Raw genomic sequence first — 19,575 nt, forward strand, 5'->3', positions numbered from 1 at the left:
ATGGCCGCGGCGGTATGCTTGCCGGCACCAAGGGAAACACGAGCACTGACCAAGATGTGTACGACTGCGGTGTCTTTTCCGATGCGCTGCTCGGCGGCACACCCGTGGCCAGCATATTTGGAGGTAGGACTGAAGCTGGTACTAGTGCCGGTGCAATGGCTGATGGTAATTTTATAAACGTTGCTACCACCAACTCCTCTGCGGCGTCTTCTATGGCTGGCGGCCAACGGCTGAGTGGTGGGGCCTCATCTATGCGTGTGCGGCCGTCGCCGGGGCTTCAGGGCAGTGCTAGTACCCATCTTGTGAGCAACTTTTCGCCACTGACTCTGCCCTCGACGCCCGGATCGTCGAACTGTAATCTGCAGCCAACAGAAGCCATCACTGACGTCGAGGACAACGATTTGGCGGATGATGACTTGGTGGACGACAATCTGGAGGACGACGAAAGCGGCAGCGAGCTGGACGGCAGCAGGTATAGCGACGAGTCTGCGATCTCCAAACCGATGACTCAAGCGGTTGGTTCTGAGCAGTCGCTCAGCATGTACAGCGCTACAAGTGGACATGGCAGCTATGTCTCCTCAGTCAATATCTCAAATGCGGACGAGACTTTCGACGACAAAAATTGGGATGATGATGTGTCCAGCATGCGATCCGATGACAGGAGTGGCGGCTGCGAGTTTTCTGGCACCTCATCATTGCCGCCATTAGCAGCCGGCGGTGAAAGCCTGGCAAGCCTGAACTTCCAGGGTGGATTGAATGGCATGCACCGCGGCTCGATCAATGTTGGGGAAATGATCTACCAACTGCCTCAGTTTGCCAAGTTCAGCCGGGAAGTTTTGCTGGGTGTAGGTGGCAGCAGCAGCGATTCGGCGTTCATTACAAGTGGGTACGTGAGCTCCGATCTGGACTACATCGAGTTTCGTGAAGAGGACAAGGATAACGGTCGGGCGTCCGAGGACTGGGGATCTGAGGACGACTATGATGTCGATGATGATCTTGATACTGGTACCGTCATATCCCAGGAAGATCAGGCCGAGCACCAGGGCGCGCTAACTCCTGGCGAGCTGGTGAGTGCCACGAGCTTTTTGGGCCGCCTCGATATGAACCAGCTGTCCGCTTATTCCTCAGCATCCAGCCAGCCATCTGACGATGACGCAGCGGACGGCGCCGATGCCCGCGAGTACGAAAGTCAGATTGGGTCTGCGAGTAATTCCGATTCTGGCACTGAATCTGATACTGGTCTTGAGATCAGCGCCATGTCCAGATTGGATTGCAGGCTAGCGGAAACCGACGCTGCGTATACCAGTAACGGCGACAACGACAGCAGTAGTGATGCTGAGGATGGCGACAGCGATGCGGAGATCGGCGGCACTGGTCAGCAGGACACTGTCTTGTTTGTTGGGAAATTCAATCCCAAGCAGGAGCGCGGTTCTGGTAGCTTCATGATGTCGACACTCGCCAATGCGGCACAGCGACGCCAAAGCAATGCTGATGCGACGCGGCCTGCCGCCAATACAGGCCTGCGGTCTCAAGAGCGCCTGCTCGTGTCTCCGTCCCCCATTCCTCGCTGCGTCCGCTGCTCGTCAACCGCCGAATATCCTCAACGAGTTATGAAAAAGAGCCAGCAGCAGCGCCGAAATGAACGAGTGCCCCAGCTTAAGGATAGCACACGCATGGTTGAGTCTTTGCGGCGCATGGGCAAATGGCACGATTCCGCTCTGGCCTCAGGAACTTCATCGGACCAAGCCGTCAAACCCAACTACTTTTACCTAGATCCAGGGATTATCAGCATGTCCCCGCGGCTGGTGCCACAACAGTCCGCTGGAAACCACTGATAAAACCGGCGCGGTACTCGTGCGTGCTTTTTGGTTCCGTACTCGGCTCCCCCTTTTTCATACCCGCTTTTTCATTAATTTTAATCCCGCCACCCAGGCTTCCTTTATTTTTTTCCTCAGCGCAAGTGATAACATAAACATAAATTAAAGCCTAAATAGCAGCATGCGCTCGAGCCATGTCAATACTTTGCCCCTTGGCTTTTGCCTGTGCTGTTTCCATTTCCATTTCGAGGCTTCTTGTCGCTGTGTTCGCTGCCATTTTCGCTATCACCTTCATCATCCTCATCATAATATTCGTCGTCGTCCTCATCGTCGTCATCATCATAGTCGACATCGCTACTGGTGCTTTTTGCGCTGCTATTCTTTTTGCTGCTGGTCGTCGAAATACTACTCTTGCTGGTACTTGAACTGGCAGTGGCACTTGTGCTAGTCGTATTTTCAGAGCTTGTCGGTATGGGCGTTGGTGTCGGTGTTGGTTTTGGCTCTGAGCTTTCTTCTGATGTCAATTGTACACTGGCGCCCATGGTGGTGCTGGTTGTACTGGTGCTGGTATCAAAACCATTTGCCGAAACCGATTTAACGTACGCGCTGGCGAGCTGGTGGAATAAACTAAACATCCGCCCAAAAAATTTGCGACTCCCATCGTTATACATTAATCCTATAAGGTCTTTTGGGTTGACGTGCATCCGTGGCTCGCCCTTGGGCCTGGGCCTGCCTCTGGTTCTAGCCCTAATAAGGGCGTCAATACCGTTGTAAACATCTTCGCGTGGTCGGCCTATTATATTTGCCGTATCACTTACGAGGCGATTGAGCTCACCCACCAGCTCTGACTTCAAATCCACGCCCTGTTTGTCATTTAACTCAACATCCTCTAGCTCGGCCAGCCTCTGAACGATGCTCTCGGGGTGCACATTAAAATCCTGGGTGCCTGTGGTTGCAGATGGTGGGGGTGATACCAAGGGAGACCTGGGCTCAGTTTGCTGATCATCTGCATTGACACTTTTCAAGACAATTACAGACGTCAACACTAACAGCAAGTGTGTAGTGCATAATGATCTTTTTAATGCGATTCTCATAGTATTTGTGTCTTTATATTGCGAATGGGTGCACTAGAAAATATTGATTGGTAAAGGCGCTAAAGTTTAATTGTCAAAGTGAAATATTTTATCCATAATCAGTTTTTTTGCAAACATTTCGCACATTATCTTCTGCCTAAAATGAAGCATGTTCCGCAATAATATTTTATTGCCAGCAATACCAAACCCCTCATCAATATTTGGTATGCAGGCCATGCATACCACTACTGCAGTTGCATTGCTTGCCATTTTGTCGAGTGTACGAAATTTTATGTTATTAAAAGCTGGGTATTGATTTTTTGATGATAAAATTCGCCAAAATCGCTGGAAATAGTATGTGACATAGTCAACCTAAAAATGCAGCTGCAGAGTGCTTATGAGAAATGACGTATATTGATATACACTTTTGTAAAATTAGAAAATTGCTACAAGAGTCATTGTGAGAGTTCGGTAAATGTTGAAAACTTAAATTACCTTAAAGACATATAACAAATAAGTACTACTACGGCAGTACAAGCTTTACATTGTTTGCATCATTTGCCTCAGACTGGATGCTGTAGGTATAGCCATAGCTGGTTTCTTTGGACGCGGGCGATGCAAGATGTCTCCCAGCCCAGATTCCCTCCCAAATACTGCGCGCAGCAAGCCGTCTGTAACCTCGAAACCGGCATTAACGGCATTATCGGCAAACCTGTACACATGTTCAGGATTAACCACATGCGCTACGGTTGGAAGGAGCCGGTCAACTACGGGGTCAACCACACGCTTAACTATGTTGTGCTCGAGAACGTCATCCACTAGCCGCAAAAGATGTGGAAACTCCCGCTTAGCATCCCCGGCCACCTTGAGCATGCCCTGTGTGCCCGAGTCAGATACGTTCAACGCATTAGCCAATCTTCTGACACGCTCAACCTCGATGTGATCCAGTGAACTTTCTTTGGAGCCACCCAGGGCAACCACTGACAAAATGCTGATTGATAATACTGTTAATCCGCGCAAAAGCTTCATTGTTGCAAAGTTACTACTACAAAATAAGATTCTTGGATATTAAAATTGTTATTATTGAATTGTAAATATGCATAAAGGAAAGGAAAGGAAAGGATAGACTGAATAGAAGCTTGCCATTTCTTTGCGACTACCGTTATATTAATATATTGTAAAGTCATTGATTGGTGCAGCTGACCATTGCTCTCTGGCCACTGAAAATGTCAAAAGCTTTTTGTGGCAGATTTTTGTTGGCAACGAGGCGTTAGCAGTAAATATTATAACTAAACTACTCTTGATGTTACATTTATGCCGTTTCCACACATATGCAAATGCAAATGCCAATACACACGTTTTTTATACTATTAAATTTTTGCAATGCTTTTTTTTGCTTAGCGCCGCGGGTAAAGTGGCTAAACTTTATGAAATTTCCGATTTCTGCATCTACCAGTAAGTATAACATGGTGTGTATGGTGGATATGTGTAGTAAAGTGTATATGGCGCAGGAAAAGCCACGTACCAAGCGTATTCCAAAGCAATATGTGAGCCAGGAGTGCTACCAGCAATTTTGACTATTAAATAAAAGATGGGTTGGCAACTAACCATGCTGGGCAAGCCATATAAATCACAACCAGCACACATCCTATTTTTATATGCGGTTGCAAAGCTAATATTTTGTGACTGTACTTAATATTGTCAGCCAGAGACAGTGTTGTGTTAAATATATATATATATATATATATTGAACAAAATAAACTAAAAGAAAGTTAAGGGATGAACAGCCTCCACTGGTCATATTCATTAGTATTTATGTGTGCGTATGAATTCCCGCATATCCAAGTAGGGAATTAACTAGCGATTGATTTATTAATCAATCGCCGGAGACAAGCCGCAATTCCTTGTATCACAGACAGTGTGCCTGCAATTTGTGGTAGGCCATGTGTTTTGCAATGGTGCGCTGGTTACATTAAAAGCCGAGTGACCAAGACTTTTGCAAAAAATACTCACTTTATATGTACTTACTGAAACCTACATTGTCATGGCTTGACGTGTTCATGGCAACGGGAATCAGCAGATGAAGTTCTTTAAAACAAAATATCATGCTGAAATGATATGCAGGAAAATTCCTGTTATGTAATAAGTTGGGTGCAATGCACTAGTGGAAATGTATTTTAGAATTTCCACATTTATAGCGAAATTCTAGATTTTTAAGCGGGGGGTTTTCAAAGCCCGTGTTCCCCAGGTTTTTAGACTAAAATACAAGAAAGTCTAGATTTTTAAAAATGCAGGGGTATTTAATGTTTGTGTCCAACTGGTGTTTTGTTTATGGGTTAATCGTGACGCTTAACGATGTAATTATATTCATACAATTCTGTCGCAGGTGCAACCACCGCCATTTCTGTTGCAACTAAAACTGCCGCCGACGCCGCATCTATTATTGATAGTGCGCAGCAGATTTGCAACCAGTGGATGTCTATTCGCCCACAGTCTGCTGATATTATCTGGTGAATGGGGGAGGGAAAAGGGCTGGTCTAAGCGAAATATTTCCCGCAAAATTAAGCAGCAGCTGCGGAATGAGCTTGCTGAGCGAAATCGGGAGCAATTCGTTAATCTTCAGCCTGCTGATAATCTCAAGCGCATTGTCAGGCTGAGCGGCTGGTCGCGGGGCAAAATTGAGCGCAAAATCAGACAGAGGATACGCGATGAGTTGGCCACGCAGCAGGTGCTATGACATCAGAAATGGGGGGTGAGGCACGTGCCAGCGTAGACGCGTGAAATATGTTTATGATATTTCATGCGCACAGCGATTTCTGAATAGTGAGCTCTTTAACTCTTTTCGTAGTCTCTTTTAAGTAATATCTATTATAACCAGTCTATTCGCATTACAGGTGCAGGATCGGCAGCAGCAGCAGGTAGCCGCAACAGGCATGAATACAATTCCGAGGGTAGAAAATTTTTGCCAAAATGTATGCCACGGCTTGCTCCAGTGCACAATAGAAGACTGCCTACAAACCTTCGGGACCAACGGAACTAAGGTCAAGGGTGGCGAAAAGTGCCATCAGGTAGACGGAAGTGGAATCCTGACATGGCTGCGGTGCTAAACTTTCGCATCATCATTAATGCCCTGCTTACAGGCGAGCGCCCTCCCCGTCTCTTGCGCAAAAATATATTATCAGAGTCGGCTGAAACCGAGTCCACATCGACCCTCAAGTCAAAGCCCAAGACCAAGCGTGTGCGCAAGAACCCATCTGTCCCTGCTTCTTCTCTTTAAAAGAAACAGCGAACTGATTAATATCGTCAACCATAATGGTCTATTGCCACTGATTTTTAAGCACGTTAGGTTGTTAGTCAATCTGGAGGGAAGGATGTCGATTTCCAGGAGATTTGTAGCCTTATTCTTTTCTTATGTGATCAACCTTCTTTGTTTGTGATGCGCTCTTTTTGAGCTTGAAATATGAAGTGGTTGCGTGTTTACGCGAAACATTGTTTTTTGTATCATGCTGTTTGGGCGTACGCTCAAACACCTAAATGTGTATATACTTTACAAGTAGAGCGGGTGGTACTTGAAGTAATTTTTTTATTAATAAACCAATGTTTTTAGCACGCGTGATTAAATTCAAATAAGTTGATTACCCACACGCGATGGCTGTGGTCTTGCGGCAGGCTATCCAATTAAAAATTAACCAAGTATAAAATATCGATAAAATGACCTCCAACAGTAGTAAAAGTATTTGTATTGCTCCCTCGGATAAATACCAAAATAAATTAGACGGGAACACATATACTTGTGCCAGCCCAGAAAAACAATGGTGAAAAGTCTGCGGCCGCTGGACTTTATCCGGAAATAAGGGTAAGAGAAAATATAATGCCTGGACAGTGACCTGTTACGCTGGGCTACTGGCATAAACTAGTGACTACACTTGTGTAGCATGTGCTTCTTGTCCTATATTTATTGAGAATTTTGTGCATCATATAGGTAGAAACGAATGCGCACACTTTTTTCTGGATACTTACCAGGCGTTATATCTGACTCGGGTAGAAATAATTTAAACCAGTCGCAAATTTAGGCACAAATACACTAAGTGGGACTGTAGCCAGTTGTAACAAAAAATCATCAGTGTTGCTGTTGAAATATGGCCTGGGGGAGCTGTTCAGCTGTTTCTGGAATTCAGACTCGGGATGCTGTTTGCAGCACCACCTGCATGAGCATCCCCACTCGTCTATTCTGGGCTGGTTTTTTGTGTTTTTTTGCCTTTCTGCATAGATACAGTAAATACAATGAACAGAAAACATAATAACAGACCCGCAGCAAAGCTTCAAAGCCGGTTTGTCATTATTTCATTTCTCTATTGTTCTTTGAGTTCTAAATTATTGCAATACTTACGCACCCGAATATTCCTGTTCATGCAATAACAACAATACACATCCTCACCCGTGTTGCATGCTTTGTGTATATTTTTTTTCGGCAAAAGCCATTTATAGAATATAAAGATATTAACCAAAAAAAAGCCGCAGTGACCACCCCTGTCCCCAGCACACCGCTATTCCTCCAAAAGTTACTTATATAAACAAGGGTTGCTCGCTTGTCTATACATGCGCACACCAACTTTTATATTTTGTACTTTCTCTTATTTTGAACCCTTCATTGGCATTTTATTGTATTATTCTCAACGCCCCCATCAGTACTTTTATATTTATATTTATCATCACTATCGTCATCAACAACTCGCTCTCGCTCTCACACTCACTGCAGCTTCAAAAAAAGGAAATACGCCATGCCGCATATGCCTATCACCGCCAATACACAAACAACCCCTGTTTCCCCGCGGCAAAAGTCCGGAGCAATGCTCAACCAATCCATAGACAACGGCAACCTGCAGTTTGTCAAACTCATTGGCGTGGGGACATACGGCGAGGTGTACCGTACAATCGATCGGCGCACCAAAGAGGTCTACGCAGTCAAAGTGCTTCCTCGTAAGCACACGCCAGAAACCTTGCAAACGCAGCAGCAGGGTGCGCCAATATCAGAAGAGCCAATTATTGAAGCTCGGCTTCTCTCGCGCGAGGTATCTCTCTACTCACGCATTCCGCCTCACAACAATATTGTCAGGCTAGAGCGCATGTTACACACACCTGATCAGCTTTTTATGGTCATGGAGAATTGCCCTGGCGGCGATCTGTACAACAACATATCGAACAATCCATATTTCCACCTTCCAGGAAACGACGCGCTCATCCGACGCTTGTTTCTACAGCTAGTATCTGCCGTCGAGCACTGTCACACTCATGGTGTCTACCACCGCGACATCAAGCCCGAGAACGTACTAGTCACGCAGGACTTTCTCAACGTCAAGCTCATCGACTTTGGCCTTTCCACAAGTAACCAGTGGTGTGGCGAGATTGGCTGCGGCTCGGCATACTACATGAGCCCTGAGTGCCAGGGTGGAATCAACAACAATCTTGACTGCTATGCCGCTGCACCCAACGATGTGTGGGCACTCGGGATTATACTGATCAATCTGACCACTGGGCGAAACCCGTGGAACCGCGCGCACACTTCAGATGCTCTCTTCCGCCGCTACCTCACAGAAAAGTCGTTCTTGTGCCAGGCAATCCGCGCGACACCCCATTTCGAACACATTATTCATCGTGTTTTGGACATCAACCCCATCGCGCGCTGCACATTGCAAGAGTTGCGCCAACTTGTGCAAAGTTGCCCGCGATTTGTCGAGGCCCCAGCCAACAATCACGCGCAACAAGCCTCCCCAGCTTATGTGGTCCATCTGGCGAATGATGAGCATTTTGCTGTCACTCGGAAAAGGGAATATCATGTGCAACAGACAGTCGCCGGAATTGCAGCAGCGTTGCCCAATACCAACAATGGGATGATGTCTGCCGGAGTGGCGCAGCAATGTCAGCAAATCACTAGCCCTTCTCTACAGATGCGGCTGCATCAGTATCAGCACCATAAACAGCATAGACCGGCACCCACGGACTCCATGTCATTTAGCTCGACAGACTCTATATACGAGCTGTTCTCAACGACCAACAAGCTGATGGGTTACCCGCCGTTCTGTATTCCAGGGATGGGCAAGACAGGCGATACAGTGGGTTCTATCGCCATCAATAAAACAACTGCTTCTCCTGCTATATCCTGCTGCAGTAATGACTTTGTCTGCGCTGCAGCCCATGGCTTCTAAAGCCGCTGAGCTGCATTTTACTTAATGAAATAAATACTTCTGAATACAGAAATCGGCATTTTATATTGTGGTCCTTTGTTTTGGTTTGCTTTTTTATGCCATGCCATGCTTTGCTGTGCGATTGCGGCGCAATAATTTTGCAACTATTTCAAATAAATGTAAATAAACGAGTTCAAATTTCCGCTACATTAGATTCGGCTATTTCAATGTTGCAACAACGTTAAACGAGCGTGTTGTATATTGTGAATTGTGCATGAAAGCAAGTGGATCCAGAAATATACACGATATATTGCAAAAAAGCCATTTGCATAAATTTGTAAGGTTTAATAAAAAATATAATTAGAATACGCAAGTTCGCGATTTACGCCAAAAACACATTAAATAATAAAATGAGAAATTATATGCCCAAGTTGGATGAAAAATACTAATTGTACACATTGATGTATTTATTTCAATTCACACTAGAATTGTGCGGATGAGTAATAGATCTGCTCGATAGTATAATCGCGCTGTCCTGCAAGTGTGCTGGGAGCAACAGATACTTGGTTGGCGGAGTCTTGCTTGGATTGAAGCGAATCCATATCAGAAATTGGAGCATGGAAAGCGACAGGCGCAGATCCTCCCATGTCGTGTGCGTAGTGTTCGGGCGAAGTTGCTGGGCTGGCAGAGGCGGTCATAAATGAGCTGTTTCCCAAAGGGTAATTGTCATTGTCTTTGGTGCTTGAAGAATAACCCGTCGGCGCAGTTGAACCAGCGCAGCTGGCATTCATGTACACTGTGGCTACAGTATTGGCAATCATATTGTTTCCTGTGAAGAATGATTCGTTAAAGCAGCCCGGCTGCAGAGATGCAGCGCCAATGTTGCTCTGCAAGTCCATGCGGTCCGTGCTAATGCCCATTGGCGTCGCGTTTAACTGGATTGACGACGAAAGTGGCTGCTCGCTGGAGTCGCTTAAAGGATGATCCTCACTTTGGCAAAGCTTGTCATTCCCTGCCAAAAGCTCAAATGCGTTGCACTGCATCAGCAAGTCGTTCAATATCTGATACTGTGAATTCTCAACTTGGTCGGTGGAGCAGCCTAGACCCAGGGTGAGCGAGGCCGGCTGGCGCTGGCGATCGGCGGCGGCAGCTAAAGCATGTTGAGTCCCTTGATGGCTACCGGTAACCATATCGTTTGACTCTGATGCATTGCTAGGTGCACTGCCCGCTAAAGCGCCATCGATGCTGCCGTTATCGTTGTCCGTGCTGCTTATATTGCTTGTAAATCTCTGAGAAACTGGTGCAGAGCTGCTTGTCGCACTGTACTGGGTGGATCCTTGCATGCTAACAATCTGGCACGAATAGTCTCCGCCAGGGCCACGGCCACCAAAGGAGTTCATAGGAGAGGCCAGTGCGTCAGCGCTGTGATCGGGGTGGTTGGCAAGATCAGAGAATGGTAGCGCCCTGCACGTGCTGTGACTGGTATCAGAGATATTGTTTTGCATGCTGACATGCCCGGGCGGCAGGCTGCCGGCGCAGAGGCTGCGCGCTGCGTGTGTCTGGTTAATAATCATCAGATCTTGCAAATGGCGCCGCCGCGACTCGAGAAGCGCCCCAGCAGTGGGCACATCCGATGACGAGGTTAAGGGAAGACATGAGGTGCGAGGCTGAGAAAGCTGATGGCCCTGCTGAGAGCCTGCAGCTTGACCTGACATGTGACTTGAATCAAGACTATCGCTGCTTCCAGCAGCGGGTGTGGGCACATATGCGTTATTTTCGGCCATCAGTCTGCCTACAGGCTCTTGGTTGGTATGGTTTTGCCAGAAGACGTGTTCGTTTTGTGAATTTTGCAGCTGCAGGGCCATCGTCGAATCGACCCCGCTTTGCGACGACATGGGGATTGCAGACGACAGGCCCGAAAAGTCACCCATGGCTGCATGGTTTATATTTGGGAAACCCATGTGCTCAGAGGTGCCCATGGTGAATATGTTTCCGAGAATGTGGTCCATGCTGGCCGAGGAGATGTCTGGTCTTCCAGGCATAAACCCAGAAAATGTTCTGCTGCGCTCTGGGGCTGCGGGCACGCCAATGGCGCTCTGCCCGATAGACAGCCCACCTCTGTTGCGCAAGGTCTGGAGCGAAAAGTTTGTTTGGACGTCCATGGGTATTGAAACTTGCGACGGATTTTGTAGTGTCAGACTGTGGCCCAGATCCTGCCGCGGGTAGGGCTCAAACCCGCGACTGCCTCGCAGATGCCCGAATCCCTCAGATGCAACTCGGTTGATCGGGCGGTGGTTCACAAATTCGCGATTGAAGGCAAGACGTCCGCGGTTGGCGTACGTGGGAGAGCCGAAAAACCCGGGCAATCTCAGAGGGCTGGTTGCATTGCTCTCGCGCTTGATTTTGGCGCGACGGTTTTGAAACCATATCTGCACTGTGCGCGGTGTCATATCCAGCTGCTTCCCCAGGACCTTGCGCATCTCAGAATCAGGCTTTGTTGTTTTTTGAAAGACCTCCATCAGGCGGCGGGTCTGGTCTGGGCGAAGGCGATGGCGTTTCTTGTTGGAGGGGTCATCGTTGGGCTCAGATGACCCTGATCTCTCGCCGAACTCGTGAGCAAATTGGCCATCATCCTCATCCATATCCGCGGAAGACATCAGTTGCTTGTCGTCAGAATGTTCTTGCAGCGAGTCGGGAGCATTGAGGTTTCTAGGAATAGAGGCCACCAGTCCAGGCGAGCTTTTTAGATGCAGATTAGCACCGGTGTACGGTGCGGCCAAATCGGTGCACTGTGTGGGTATTGGGATAAACTGCGAGGTAGAGGCTGTGGCACAAAGTGGGAGCTCGTCAACTCCACTTGCGTGATGGTTATGGATTGATGGATTGATGCTGGATGCGCTGGTAGAGATGTTTGAGCCTCCAAACAAATGATTTTCCAGACTTATCCCTATCTGATGCTGGTGTTGGTGGTGATGTTGGTGATTTTGTTGTTGGTGTTGGTGCTGATGGAATTGTTGTTGATACTGGCCAGGGTGGAGATTTTGGCCCATAGATGCCAGCTGCTGGGCTTGCTGTTGCTGCATCTGTGGGGATTGCCAGAGCAAATTGCCCATTAGCTGTGGAGGAAGGGAATCCATACTGCTCAGCCACTTGCTTGAATGTGCGCGAATTCGGACCCGTGGATCAGACGGATGAATTCAAACTATATGTACATAAACATTGTAGAAAGCGCAATTACATTTAGTGATATCGTCTTTTGTAATATAAAATATCAAAAATGGATTGTATTTTAAACAACGAGAGTATTGATTGTAGACCACATACACGATGTGGAATGATACTGTCGCAAGCTGACTGTAAATGAACAATACCTATACAGCAAGCAAAGTATTTTTTTATAAAATCAATAAGGAAAGTCGGAAAAGAAAGAAGTGTTGACAAATGAGAAGGTAGGCGGAGTTGGGGGTTTTGAACGAGTATAGGAGCGAGTGTAAGTGAAATCGAAATTCCAGCAAATAATAATGATTGAATAGCATGGGTAAAAAACAAAGAAAAATATAAGTGTGGATACCCGCATGTGTGTGTGCGCAACAGGAGACAAATTTACTTCTGGGGTACGAGTAACTAACATCTAGAAGGGAACTGGACAGGCAATACAGAGCATAATGAATGTGAGCGGGGTGGGAGCAAGCGGGGAAAGAATAATAATCATATGCGAAAAAAGTATAGCCAGTCACTGCATGCGAATTCGAGGGTGTGGGAAAGCAATGCAGAAGGTGGAGTGTGTGCGTGTGCGTTCAAGTGGTGTGGGGTAGGTTTTTGAGCGTGTAATTTTCAGTGTGAGTGTCAATGAGGTCAAGCGAGGCCAAGCAAGGGCAAAGCTGACAACGTGGCAATGGGAAGCATGGAAGCACGCGGGGAAGTTGATTAAGAAAACACTAGATCCAGCGTATAATTATTACACGGCCAGGACAAGGGAAGAAGAGAAAAATCAAGCATGGTCAAGGTACACAGACAGGCGTAGGTGATAGTCGATTGCGTGCGGATAGGGTGCACAACACGTTATCTCCAGCTAAATGTCTGCACCTGCAAAAACTTACACTGGGAATTACTTTTTAAAATTTAGCAATTAAAGGGCAAATAAAAATAGCGTAACAGTTACAACCACTGGATAACAGCTTGTTATTCAGCCTCTAACAAAAAAGTATGCATAATATGCTCTCAAAGATTTATTTATGCATTGGCATCATAAGTTTTGCATTGATATTTGAAACTCAGAATGGGCCGCTTGAACAGAAAATCATCCGTTACTTTGCTTCTTACCTTTAAAAAAGTGGAAGCTGCGTTGATGAGCTAGTAGCCACGGGTGATGAGAGGGTGCAAGTATAAGCCACCAATCCTTCAACGAATATAAATTGTGTAATATATGGAGCCAACAGGGATTATATAAAAAAGCGGTCACGAAACGATAGCAGGATAGTAGACTACCTGCTGAAGGAAAAAGTAAAGCGTTAAAATTGATAAAGGGATGTTAGAGCTCAGAAGAAAAAAGTGATAAATAAAGAAGAATAAAAATAAAATGGATTAAACTAAACGAAAAGACAAGAACTAACTATTTCGTCAATCCACTTCAGAGTCAGGAACATTAAAAAGCGGTTGATGGGAAATACTGTTCGTGGAAAATAGTTTAGGCAATGGAAATAAAGATAATGCTAATTTAAAGCGCGGGGTGGTATATTTCAGGAGGTAGAGCTAAATCGTGTAAAAAGAGGTTAAGAGTAATGCAGGAAAAAATCGAAATAACCAGGATAGAATTGTATTGAAGCATCTGTACGAGTTGTTTGGAAGAGTAAGGCCCTTTTATGAAAAACAGATGACCCACGATTATTTTTCAACTCTTCGAGGTGGATGGGAAAATGGGGGCCAAAGGGAGGGGGTAGCCGCTTTGCTTGTTGCCGCCTTACACACGCGCAAGGCTATTATGTACATGTCCGCATCTAAAGGCATGGCTTCTGCTGAAGAGAAAGGGGGGTGCTGGATTTGCCATTAGCCAAGAGGGGTCGTGGGGTGGTTTGAACCACTCCCTCCAGGTTTATAGAATACACAATTGGGTTGTTAAGCTATTGTTGATATTTTAAATTGCCAAGCTTTTTCAAAGGCATATGATATGGCTAGAGCAGGAAATCTCCATATCGTAGTACATATATTAAACAGGCGCGTTGATATGTTCCAATGTGATCGTGTCAATACGTTGTTTCCAGCTCGAAGCACAGTTTTCGGTACAACCTGAAGCGATTGCGCGCACATCCACAGAGCGAGTGTATGAGCTCAAACTTTTAGATTTTGCATAACCCATCAACAATTATTTTTTAGTTTTCAATAACGCCTATCGGGTTATTGTTGAGCTACTTTTAATGGATTGTTGCAGCTAACAATGTTGGATTACAAAACACTTTTTGTCCGACTGGTTAAATCAGGGTACACTCCAATCGCAAATAATAAAGAATTTCCACCTATTGGCCATATATAATTTAAGCTATTTAGTCAGGCTGTAAAACAGCCGATCTGGTGGCTGCTATGTAAAACTGGTAAAACCATTACAGTCGATTCAATACAAAATGAACATCATTTTTCTGCTAACCACTGCCGTTATTAACATCATCTACACCAATGTGTATCCAAACCAAGAAAAATACAGCTACATTATGCTGTGTTGTGTTGCATTATGTTGCCCCGCGTGTATTCAAAACATGTTCAACAATTATTCAGCTACTATCCATGATGGTTCACAATGGTCTTTATCCATTATTTACTTGGAAAATCCACAGTTCCGTTCGGCTTGAAGTGCACACACCAGATATGCGACCCAAATTAAATGCAAGCGCCGTACGCATAGACGCAAAATCCGATATTCCAAGGTCGTGCGATGCACGCTTTGGCGAGCCTTCCGGCTGGAGAAAATAAAAATATAGAAATTGGTACATATCATTACTGCTAACAAAAAATAAAGAAGGCGTGCGTATTTTTCTGTATGGCGATATAAAACTAATTACGCGCATGTAGTCGCGTTTAGTAGTAAAACTAACGAACAATAACAAAAAACTACAAACACATGTTTAATCGAAATGTACAGCTGCGTCGGTGATTTCCGAATTACTTGAGTATTAAGAAACCAAACTTTCGTTTTAACCAGATATAAGCTCGTGCGACACAATAATTGGGCATTAAACAGTATTATGTGTATCACGATTTAATTGCTTAAACGCTGTCCTTTTTTCAATCTAATGTGTTGTCAATATTGCGTTGAATAGAATATCAATATTGCGGATGTCATAAAAAAGCTGCGCGTATCTGAATAACGTATCTCGGGTGAGCCCATAAACACACAATCGGCATATCTGGACCGATTATATATCATTGTTTACCGTTTCTTGTTTGGATTCCAGAAACCCAATTTGAAATAGAACGATCTGTGCTATGTGAGCACAGGGCCAGGTTTGACGCCTGCAAACACCCTATAAACGACCACAACAGCAAGCAAACAGAAAATCCAAAACAGCAACCACAATCACCCTGACGATGGAGGAGTACACACACATGCTAAAAATAACTAGCCCACATACAATCTCACTTATCCTGTATCCTCAACCTGATATCTTCAATGTAGGGATTCGCCACCCTTTTCTATTGTCTTTCATTTGCCGTCCCAAGAATCCTCATACGCGTCGTAAATAGCGAAATCACCGTGACTACCATATTATGAGTGATCACAGAATCACCAATAATCTTATCTCGACTTTTTATATGCTGATCGCTTGATTCATGGTTTCCTCGCTGTGTGGTTCAGCTGGTTTAATTTTATGTGAAGCGAAATTCAAATTCTTTTTTAGTTTTGTTTTCACTCGAAATTTAGACACACCCCCAATCGGTCGTCAGACGCGCTTCAATTACAAAACACACGAAATTCACCAGACAAACAGCATAAACATGGCCGGACATCACGATAACCTACTGAAGGACCCCGCAATCGAGGAGTGGATTTGGATGCGTCAGAATACTCACAGATACTTCAAAATCAACCGGCGCACAGCTCCCGCTCTGCTAATGATGGGCCTGGTTGTGCCAGCAGCGACAATTTACCTTGCCATTGCCTCGCAGGACAAGGTTGATCTTACAATTAAAGCCAAGAAGTCGTGGGCCGAGGCGTATGCCGAGAGCAAGTAGGGCACACCATTTTTGGACACTTTCAATACCAAATACACATAATTCAAATCAAACGAGTGCGCAAAAATAAATAGAGAAAAAGGCAAGAATATAACATAATAAAACAATGTGCGAGCAACAACGCGGAATATAAAAACGCGAAGCGATGACAAAATCAAAGGGGGCATAGCTTTTCTTTTCAACTTTCGATCGTTTGTGCATTTTTTTAGTTATTTCTTTATTTCTCCTCATCTCAAACTTCAATTCGAAACCACCTCCATTTGAAGAGGCTGTGCATAGCCGCAACAAAGCAATGAATTCGCAGCCTCCCATCGATGTGACGTCGAAGGAGTACAAGGAGTGGCGGGTGTCCAACTTGGATGGCAGCGGCCTGACTGAGATCCACCTTGTTATCTCCACTGTCGTGCTTTCATACTGGCTGTGGAAGTGCAAAACAGCTGCCGACTACCACCGCAATCCGACGCGATTCACTGAGAGCCAGTGGTCACGGGTTTTGTTTGAATGCGCGGTGTTCTTTGTGCCCATGTTCCTCACTCTGACTGACCGATTTGTCTACCTGACATTGGCAGTTTTGATAGGCGGCAGTGTGTATTTTCGGTGGAAGATTCCCGACCCGCCATATCGCCACGACAAATGGGCCCCTGACCCGCGCGCTGAAGCTTTCGAAAAGAGCCATATTCTCGGCAAAGTCTCACCAAAGGCCTACCTGAGCATATATCGTGCTGAGATGATGCTCCTCACTTGCTTCTGCATCCTTGCTGTGGACTTTAACGTGTTCCCATTGAAATTTGCTAAAGTTGAGACATTTGGAACATCGATAATGGATCTGGGTGTCGGATCGTTTGTGTTTTCTGCCGGGGTGGTTGGAGTAAAGCCGTTTCTGCCGCGCCTCGTCAAGGGAAAACTGGTCACTGCCACTCTGGCGCATCAGCTCAAGGCCGGACTGTGGACTGCGTTTCCGATACTCATTTTGGGCTTTGCTCGCCTGGTGCTCACTGAATCGGTCGACTATCAAAAGCACGTCTCTGAATACGGCACGCACTGGAACTTCTTCTTCACACTCGGTTTTCTGCCGATATTTGTGCCCCTGGGACTCCATGTGTACAGCGATTTGCGTGTCACCTCCACTGTACTGGTCGTGGTTTACCAGGCTGTATACAGTTTGACGCCTTTTGGCGACTGGCTTGAAAATGCTGATCGCACTGGCCTCGTCTCTGCTAACCGCGAGGGTATTTTTTCATTTATTGGATATCTGGCCATGTTCTTGATGGGAATGAGTCTCGGCAGCGAAATCCTTTCGGATGTGCGGACGTTCAAAGAGCGCCGAATGCGCCTGGTCTCAGTTCTGGGCGTGTGGACGACGGCCTGCATCAGCTTCATGCTGGCGAGCTTTGTTTGTGGCATCGAGCCGTCTCGCCGATTTGCCAATGCGCCCTACTGCTTCTGGGTCGCCGGATTTAACTCCTTCACAATATGGCTGTTTATGCTAGTCGAGGAGGATGTTGATTCCAAATTGCCGCCGCAACTCTCACGCTCAGGGCGTCCAGCAGGCTATGCTGTGCCGATTATTTTGGAGGCGGTCAACATGAACAGCTTAACAACGTTCCTTGTGGCCAATCTGCTCACTGGCTCGGTAAACATGCTCATTGAGACTCTGCTTTGCGACTCGATGCAGGCATACCTTATTCTGGGTTGCTACACGCTACTGTTTATGCTGCCGGCATTGCTGCTATATTGGGCTGGCCTGAAGTTAAGGTGATTGGATCCCAAAACACTGTGCCGAGCGCGTGCAAGTTTATAAATAAAACGTGTCAAAAAATTCCGAGGGTGCTTATTTATTTTCAAGCGCCAGTAGCAAACCAGTTGTATAATTTTATCGTCCACATTTTTATTATAATTACCCAATAATGCCAAAGATCAAGATGCTCAGCAAACGCAAGCAGAAGTGCCCAGAGGGCTGGGATGACATTGAGCCGACGCTGAAGGAATTTGAGCAAGAAATGCGTGAAGGTAAGCAGTCCATATTTTGTCTATTTTTTTAACTGAATGGTAGTCATGCGAATGTCAAGGCCCTGAGATGCTCAAACTGTAAATTGTTGCTTATTAGCGACGTGTTGAAAAATAAATGGTTGAAAAGCAGTACTGATGTCATGCTTTTTTTATAACTGGGCCAGGCATCGCCTGTATATTTCATAATAAACAACCAAAGAAGAGCCGTTGGATGACACACACGTATCATGTGTTTCATTCTCCATCATTTTCCAACAACGTCCATTTCACTTTTTTTTGCAATGCATTATTGTGACTTGCCAAAATATGTTTGGTATCGCATGATATACGACATGCTGCTTATTCTTTGTTTTCCAATATTTATATTTTGGAACAACACATGGTTAAAAAATAATTAACTCGAGTGAAAAAATATTTTTTCATTTTTTTTGCTCGCCCTAGCTTGTTTTTGCCAAGTTTCTACAAGTATTATTCTATTTTACACGCTGTTTATACCACACAGCCAAATATTTTATTTGTCAATATTCTGATAACAAGACACATGTCAGGACTTGTCTATTTGCGACGATGTATTTAATCCACACTGCTGGAAGCCGGGTTGTGTTATTGGTATTGTCATTTCTTCGAATGCTGTTCACATGCCACAATCATCATTGTCCTATGTAAATTCTCTGTTTTATTTAAGCTGCGCTTCTCACAAATCTGTCTTATTTTCATCCTGGTTCGTTTGGGCATGGCAAGAGCCCCTGGGTTTTTGTGTGGCTGTTTTTTATTTCTGTACTGTAGCCGAAAACGAGTCCACAGAGGGAATGCGCAAAGTCGAATCAACATGGTCCGTAATGCGAGTCCACCACCAGCGATCCAAATACTTATTCGATCTTTATTACAAGCGGGAGGCCATCTCCCGCAAGTTGTATAGATACTGCTTAAAGAACGGTTACGGAGATGCAAACCTCATTGCCAAGTGGAAAGCGCAGGGATTTGAAAAGCTGTGCTGCCTGCAGTGCATACAACCCCTCGATTCGAACTACGGAACAACCTGCATTTGCAGGGTGCCAAAGAACAATCTTGAGGAAGGGCGGACGGTTGAATGTGTGCATTGTGGATGCCGAGGATGCGCGAGCTCTGACTAGATATTTGTGGATAAAAATATATAATATTTGGACAATAATAACATAGTGTAGCTCGGTCATGAAATAAAATATTTGAGAAATAAGTAGTAGATTATTGCAATTAAGCTTCATATGTCACGCTCGCCGGCCATTG

At 45.5% G+C, this 19,575-nt stretch overlaps 7 protein-coding genes across 7 annotated transcripts; 3 read left to right on the forward strand and 4 right to left on the reverse strand.

Moving 5' to 3' along the window:
- Positions 1 to 1,925: 1,925 nt before the first annotated feature.
- Positions 1,926 to 2,945, reverse strand: BX661DRAFT_50635 (uncharacterized protein). Its single transcript, XM_051539206.1, has one exon. It carries the CDS (start codon positions 2,909 to 2,911, stop codon positions 2,015 to 2,017), a length of 897 nt encoding a protein of 298 aa, XP_051394624.1. The 5' UTR covers positions 2,912 to 2,945; the 3' UTR covers positions 1,926 to 2,014.
- Positions 2,946 to 3,288: 343 nt separating this feature from the next.
- On the reverse strand, positions 3,289 to 4,052 carry BX661DRAFT_176846 (uncharacterized protein). Its single transcript, XM_051534487.1, has one exon. It carries the CDS (start codon positions 3,917 to 3,919, stop codon positions 3,431 to 3,433), a length of 489 nt encoding a protein of 162 aa, XP_051394625.1. The 5' UTR covers positions 3,920 to 4,052; the 3' UTR covers positions 3,289 to 3,430.
- Positions 4,053 to 7,459: 3,407 nt separating this feature from the next.
- Positions 7,460 to 9,223, forward strand: BX661DRAFT_176849 (kinase-like domain-containing protein). The gene has a single exon (XM_051534488.1). The coding sequence runs from the start codon at positions 7,672 to 7,674 to the stop codon at positions 9,094 to 9,096; it is 1,425 nt and encodes a 474-aa protein (XP_051394626.1). The 5' UTR covers positions 7,460 to 7,671; the 3' UTR covers positions 9,097 to 9,223.
- A 2,245-nt stretch (positions 9,224 to 11,468) lies between these two features.
- BX661DRAFT_139989 (Homeodomain-like protein) lies at positions 11,469 to 11,717 on the reverse strand (the record flags this gene model as incomplete). The annotated part of the gene is made up of 1 exon (XM_051532816.1): positions 11,469 to 11,717. A coding segment is annotated over one exon (249 nt), but the record flags the coding sequence as incomplete, so codon positions are not given.
- A 4,220-nt stretch (positions 11,718 to 15,937) lies between these two features.
- BX661DRAFT_176853 (uncharacterized protein) lies at positions 15,938 to 16,487 on the reverse strand. The gene has a single exon (XM_051534489.1). The coding sequence runs from the start codon at positions 16,464 to 16,466 to the stop codon at positions 16,212 to 16,214; it is 255 nt and encodes an 84-aa protein (XP_051394628.1). The 5' UTR covers positions 16,467 to 16,487; the 3' UTR covers positions 15,938 to 16,211.
- BX661DRAFT_176854 (GWT1-domain-containing protein) lies at positions 16,478 to 18,127 on the forward strand. The gene has a single exon (XM_051534490.1). The coding sequence runs from the start codon at positions 16,592 to 16,594 to the stop codon at positions 18,056 to 18,058; it is 1,467 nt and encodes a 488-aa protein (XP_051394629.1). The 5' UTR covers positions 16,478 to 16,591; the 3' UTR covers positions 18,059 to 18,127.
- BX661DRAFT_176855 (cell cycle control protein cwf14) lies at positions 18,128 to 19,498 on the forward strand. Its single transcript, XM_051534491.1, has 2 exons — positions 18,128 to 18,309; positions 19,096 to 19,498. Exons 1-2 carry the CDS (start codon positions 18,207 to 18,209, stop codon positions 19,440 to 19,442), a joined length of 450 nt encoding a protein of 149 aa, XP_051394630.1. The 5' UTR covers positions 18,128 to 18,206; the 3' UTR covers positions 19,443 to 19,498.
- Positions 19,499 to 19,575: the final 77 nt, after the last annotated feature.

Source organism: Kickxella alabastrina (genome assembly GCF_025024165.1).
Source record: "Kickxella alabastrina strain RSA 675 chromosome Unknown BX661scaffold_2, whole genome shotgun sequence".
In the NCBI taxonomy this organism is placed as follows: Eukaryota; Fungi; Kickxellomycota; class Kickxellomycetes; order Kickxellales; family Kickxellaceae; genus Kickxella; species Kickxella alabastrina.